The 6,122-nt window shown below is 45.9% G+C and overlaps 1 protein-coding gene across 1 annotated transcript in view; it reads left to right on the forward strand.

Moving 5' to 3' along the window:
* Positions 1-6,122, forward strand: part of BCAR3 (breast cancer anti-estrogen resistance 3) — a 154,950-nt gene that overhangs the window by 73,577 nt on the left and 75,251 nt on the right. The window contains exon 3 of the mRNA XM_011991515.1: positions 1,104-1,143. Within this exon, the coding sequence (XP_011846905.1) occupies positions 1,104-1,143 (40 nt within the window). The remainder of the gene's footprint in view (positions 1-1,103; positions 1,144-6,122) is intronic.

A 6,122-nucleotide genomic window follows, 5' to 3' on the forward strand; every position in this document is an offset into this window, starting at 1 on the left:
GTCTCAGCCTCCCAAGTAGCTGGGACTATAGGCGCCCACCACCACACTGGGCTAATTTTTTTTTTTTTTTGTATTTTTAGTATAGACAGGGTTTCACCATGTTGGTCATGCTTGTCTCCAACTCCTGACCTCAAGTGATCCATCCGCCTTGGCCCCCCAAAAGGCTGGGATTACAAGCATGAGCCACCACACCCGGCCTCTTTTTTTTTTTTTTTGAGACAGAGTTTCACTCTTGTTAGCCAGGCTGGAGTGCAATGGTGTGATCTTGGCTCACCACAACCTCTGCCTCCTGGGTTCAAAGGATTCTCCTGCCTCAGCCTCCCTAGTAGCTGGGATTACAGGCATGTGCACCACACCCGACTAATTTTGTATTTTTAGTAGAGATGGAATTTCTCCATGCTGGTCAGGCTGGTCTCGAACTCCCCACTCGAACTGCCTTGATCAGCCCGCCTTGGCCTCCCAAAGTGCTGGGATTACAGGCATGAGCCACTACACTTGGCCTATATGGGGGAATAAAAACACTGGGCACACAGAACAGTAGGATGAATTGCTGAGGTTTTCACCAGGAGTGGGTGGGTAACAGCCAGCAATGAGAAGAGAAGGCTCCGTTCCCTCCATCACCCAGGCACTGGGCAACCTGGGGCAGCCCCTCCACCCGCCTAAGCCTCTCTTTTCTTATTGTCAATGTGGGCACGACACAGTTACTGGTGGGGACATTTTGGGGATTAACCCAGACACCACCAGTGACCGAAAGTGCCATACGTTCCCATACCCAGTCCTGCCTGCCTCCCACCTCTGCCACCCCCTGAGCTCTTTGCTTCAGACTTTCACTTTCTATGCTCAAGTAAATCTAGAATTACCACATATAAATACTCTAACATTCTGGGGCCTGAATTTCACAGGGAGGCCTGTGGGAGCTTCTAGACTGAGGTCACGGTGGTATCATCCACCCCACCACACACACCTTGTCGTGAATAGTGTCTGGGAGATGGGGCCCAGCTTAGTAACTTAATGAATAGGGTGAAATAATGTTGGACATATTATACTCAATGTAAGAATGCATCGTTCCCAACCATTCTTATATTTATATTTTCTCTTTTCAGGGATCCACATCTTCTGGACCCAACTCTGGAATATGTGAAGGTAGGAAATCAGGATTAAACATGTAGCCGTGACCCTGGGTAGTAGATTTTCCATTTGGATCACAAAGTTGCTAAATAATGCTGCAGCCTGGTTTGTGTAAAAAGCTGGTTAGACTCGCCAAAACAACGGGAGGAAATTTGACTCCCTTAGGCCTTTGGTAAATTTTGTAGGGGTCTCATGTCATCCTATTACAGGTACCCTTATCTGGCCTTAGAGCCAGATATGTTTTAAAATTCAGAGTTTTTTTTTTTTCCCAGAAAGGTAATATGGTACGTATAGTAATACCCCCAGAGAGGTTTGGGGTCAGCACTCCATAATCACACTCATTATTTTCACAGTGACATGTAAGAATATTCACACTAAGAGGGATAAATAGATGACAAATTATTTTATGTAGTTCAGGTTACATTTTGTCACCAAATGAGTTTGCTGCCAAGTGAGGTTTTTTTATGTTTGTGTTCAGAGTTTTTTGGATTTTGGAATGTAGATGAGGAATTGTGGACCCATATTTACCTTCAGTGGAGGACCGAAGGCTCCCTGAGATTTTGTGAGCCATCTTTTCCATTCCAAGAGCCACCCTCTTGTTCAGGGCTAATCTGGGGTCAAGTAGTAATATTAGGTAGTTAGTTACTTTCCAGCGGGACTGGCAGTCGATGCTTCTAAATATTCAACCCTTCTAAATAATGTATTTCTTCTGAGCAGGAAGAAAAGATGCTTTTCACTTCTTCCCTCTGCCTCCTCATTTTCCGGTGTTGCTGTTTGCTTTATTTTCTTTTATTTTTGAAACTGTATTCTGGCACCTCCTACAGAAGAAAGAAGTCTGATTCTCACATTTGGTTTCTTGGATTTATGACAACATAGTTATTTTTTGGGAGAAATCGTGGCAAGAGTTAGAGTTTAGAATCAGGAGCCTCATTCCACCTTCACTATCCCAAGGGCAGCATCCTAGTTTCAGAGTGTGTAGGCCTATCTCTTGTGTGTACCCATGCCTTCCCCAGAGTCTTGCCATTTCCTCCCTCTTTAAAAGACCGGAGGATGGACGGAAGAGGAGGAAGCTCCAGTAGAACCACTTGGCCACTTGGGGCGGTCGAAGTTTGTTGGAATAGAGGTGGATATTCTTTTTTCCCATCTCTTATCCCTGAATGACAACTGAGCTGTGTTTTCATGGGAGAAAATGTGTAATCCTAAACCTGCAGGGCCACCGCACCAGAATCTGGCCAGAGCTTTATAAATAGTGTATCTGTGTCCCTCCCAGATGCATCACATGTTTTGTGCAGGTTATGCATTGCAAAGTATTAGAGGATGCTATTTGCATAGACTGTGATTTGACTTAACAAAAAATGCACTTTAGAATTCTGCAGTGTGTAACAACAGCCCTTTAAAAATCACTCCATGCCATGTTTCAGAAATTGGCTGTCTCCTACCATGGGCCAGTCTGGCTGTGCTCAGCAAGTATTCTGCCTTCTTCTTACTCCAATACCTCAGTCTTTTCTTTTACAAAAGTCCAAACCCCTTTTAAGATAATTTGGTGGTGCATTCTCAAGCTAAATATAGAGGATTTTGGAATGGCCTGTTTAGGTATTATCCAAGCTATTGCATCTCATTTGTGAGTATCAATCATTGTGAGTTGAGTGGTATTGACAAAGAAGAGATTTTGGAGTTGTCAGTGGCTTCTGTTTATCTGGGCTCTCTTTGCCTTCTCCTGGCAGTGACATGTGATGGAACTGCTCTTTGAGGTTCAGAGGTTCCTTTTCAAGAACATGTTGAGGTATTCCGAAGGGTACCCTTTCCTCCTAACTTGATCTGAATCTAGTCAGAGCCTTATAAATGATGTGTCTGTATCCTTCCTAAATGTATCACTTTTTTTTCTTCTTCACTTCACCTTGGTTTAGAGGGATGGTTTGGGAATGTGTTGGGCCAAGGTGGGGTATTTTCATTTGCCTCTATGGACACTAAGGCTCTGAAAGCACGTCCATAGCGGTCTCTGATGTAAAGGTCCAAGAGGACCCAGGGACCCATCTTCTTGGCTTGGGTCTGTTGTAGGACTTCTCACACTTAGTTGCCCTGTGGAGCCAGGCTGACTAGTGCCAGGAAGGCCTCATAAGTTGATGCCAGCTGGTGCCTCATGGCTGGAGATAAATCAAGGGAGGTGAGAGAGTTGCAGATAAACTGAGGTGCGGTTTGACCCCCTTAACTTCTTGTCTACAATCCCCTTGTGCACTTACTGCCTCTTGAGCTTAGAGAAAAATAGTTCTATGTGAATTATGTTGTCTCATAAAGACCCCTTCCAGTGGGTTCAGATTCATTGGTCAAAAAAACAAGCATCACGAAGCCAAATTGTAGGATCCATTTTGACCCCAGAATGGGGAGTCTTATCGTATCCTGAGTCTCATCCGGGCAGGGGAAGCTCCCAGTTGTGGCCAACAGATAGCAGTCCAAATACTGGCAGGAGCTCCAGCCCCAGGTCTCCCTCCCTCCCTGTGTCTTTAAATGCTGCTCCCTTGCTGGGCCCTGTGGCTCACACCTGTAATCCCAGCACTTTGGGAGGCCAAGGCGGGCGGATCACCCGAGGTCAGGAATTCGAGACCAGCCTGGCCAATATGGTGAAACCCCGTCTCTACTAAAAATACAAAAATTAGCCGGGTGTGGTGGCAGGCATCTGTAATCCTAGCTACGTGGGAGGCTGAGGCAGGAGAATCGCTTGAACCCAGGAGGCGGAGATTGCAGTGAGCTGAGATTGCACCATTGCATTCCAGCCTGGGCGACAAGAGTGAGACTCCATCTCAAAAAAAAGAAAAAAAAATGCTGCTCCCCTCCCCATCAGAGATTTTCCAGCCGTCTTCCCTTGGTTTTTTCAGTGCCCAGATAGAAGAGAGAGGTCTGGGATAGAAGAGAGAGGTCTGGGACTGCCTCCTGCCTCCTCGGGTCTGGGAGAGACAAGGTATTGAGGCTGACCCTCGTAGCTGGTGGGGCGAGGGGACTGCAGTGTCATGGCAGGAGAGAGCTGGGTGGAGAAAGAATCCAGCGTTCAGCTCTGGCAGTTTGTACGTGTGTCCTTCTAGCACCGCGCACCGTTTGTGTTGCAGTACATTCATGCCGGGTGAAAGGGGACCAGTTTCTCGGTTGCTTAGCTACCGGTCGTTCATCCCAAGTGGAATGGAGGAAAATATGCATGGCTGGGAAGCCCCAGGGCTGTTTGGCAGCTCTTTTACCTTGTCCAGCAGGCTGGCCTCCTGCTGGGACTTCTGACAGCACCAAGACCCCAAAGGCTCAATTTGATATTTGGATGTGAGAGGAAAATAAATTGCAGATCCAAAGTAGCCCAGGGATTTGGGGATCTCATTCCTCACTGTTTCTGTCTCTTTAATTCCGGCATTTAAAGGAGAGAATTTTTCTTTTCTTTTCTTTTTTTTCCCCGTTTTTCCTAGCCTTCTCTCCTCACAATTTTTTCCCCTCATAGTAGCTCAGAACATGATCATCTTGAGAGTTTGGTTTTAACTTTTGTCTAATCATGAGGTCCTTTTCTGTGGTCAAACGTAATTGATTTCTATTTCACAAGATTGAAAGGAAAGATTTCTTCCAGATTGGAAAGCCGAACCCTCCAGAGTGGCTCCATCTTCCTCCTGCTGTTTACCACGTAGTTAGTGACTTCGGTTCCTGGCATACAGCTCTGGAATTTTCCTCTGCGTACCTAGCATACCTTACCCTAGATAAAACCAAACATTTTTTTTTAATAGGAGGAAATATCTTTTAGAGCCAATAACCCTAGGCAAAATTATGAAGTAGAATGTTATCTCTATACTGCTGAATCTACTCACTGCCCCATTGCATTTGGCTAGATTTTTACCTCATTAAAACACAATTACACTGTGTCCAGTTTTTTAGATCACTATCAAGTAGCTGCTTAGAAAATTTGATAAAATAGTAGTGCTAAAATGTTAATAAATGATAACAGCTCCATGTGATCCCCTTCCCAGGTAGTTTTCCAACAGAGATTCACATCCCCTGAGACCCCCCACCCCAGCGAGGGAGCTGGGTCCACACTCTGGTTCTTTTTGTTTTGTTTTGTTTTGAGATGGAGTCTTGCTTTGTCGCCCAGACTGGAGTATAGTGGCACAATCTTGGGTCACTGCAACCTCCGCCTCTCTGGTTCAAGCGCTTCTCCTGCCTCAGCCTCCCAAATAGCTGGGGCTACAGGCGCCCACCACCACACCTGGCTAATTTTTTGTATTTTTAGTAGAGATGGGGTTTCACGGTGTTAACCAGGATGGTCTCGATCTCCTGACCTTGTGATCCACACCCCCCTCAGCCTCCCAAAATACTAGGATTACAGGCGTGAGCCACCACACCCAGCCCACACTCTTGTTCTAATTAGTAATGTGACCCTGGATTTGCCACCTGCTCTCTGTGGGTTCCATTGTCCCCACAATAGAAACCTTGGGGTGGGCTAATGTTCCTTCTAGCTTAAGTTTTTAGGATTCTCCATGCCTAGAACAGGCTGTAGAGGAAAATCTTGTAGTCAGTGGTAAGGAGTTCTTAATTGTGCGATATCCCTGTTGATCCTAAGATTGCCATATTGGTTGGAACAGGATACCATTTCATGACAGATCATAACTGCCACCACGGTGTTCCCAGAAGAGTGGAAGTTACCCCAGCACTGCTGCATTGCTCTGTGATCCATTATGCTTCACTTCTGTAACCCTCTTTGAACCTATGAAGCCTAGGCTCACTTCCACTCTTTATCATTCTCTTCCTTTTATTTTCCCCTGGAACTGCATCTTTAAGCTTCAGAAGTTGCCCCCACAACCTGCACTAAATATAAATGTATATTATCTCCTCTGAGGGTGGTGGCTCACACCTGTAATCCCAGCACTTTGGGAAGCCGAGGTGGGTGGAAAACCTGAGGTCAGGAGTTCGAGACCAGCCTGACCAGCATGGTGAAACCCCAACTCTACTAAAAATACAAAAATTAGCTGGGC

The sequence above is a fragment of the Mandrillus leucophaeus genome, unplaced genomic scaffold (genome assembly GCF_000951045.1).
Source record: "Mandrillus leucophaeus isolate KB7577 unplaced genomic scaffold, Mleu.le_1.0 Scaffold397, whole genome shotgun sequence".
In the NCBI taxonomy this organism is placed as follows: Eukaryota; Metazoa; Chordata; class Mammalia; order Primates; family Cercopithecidae; genus Mandrillus; species Mandrillus leucophaeus.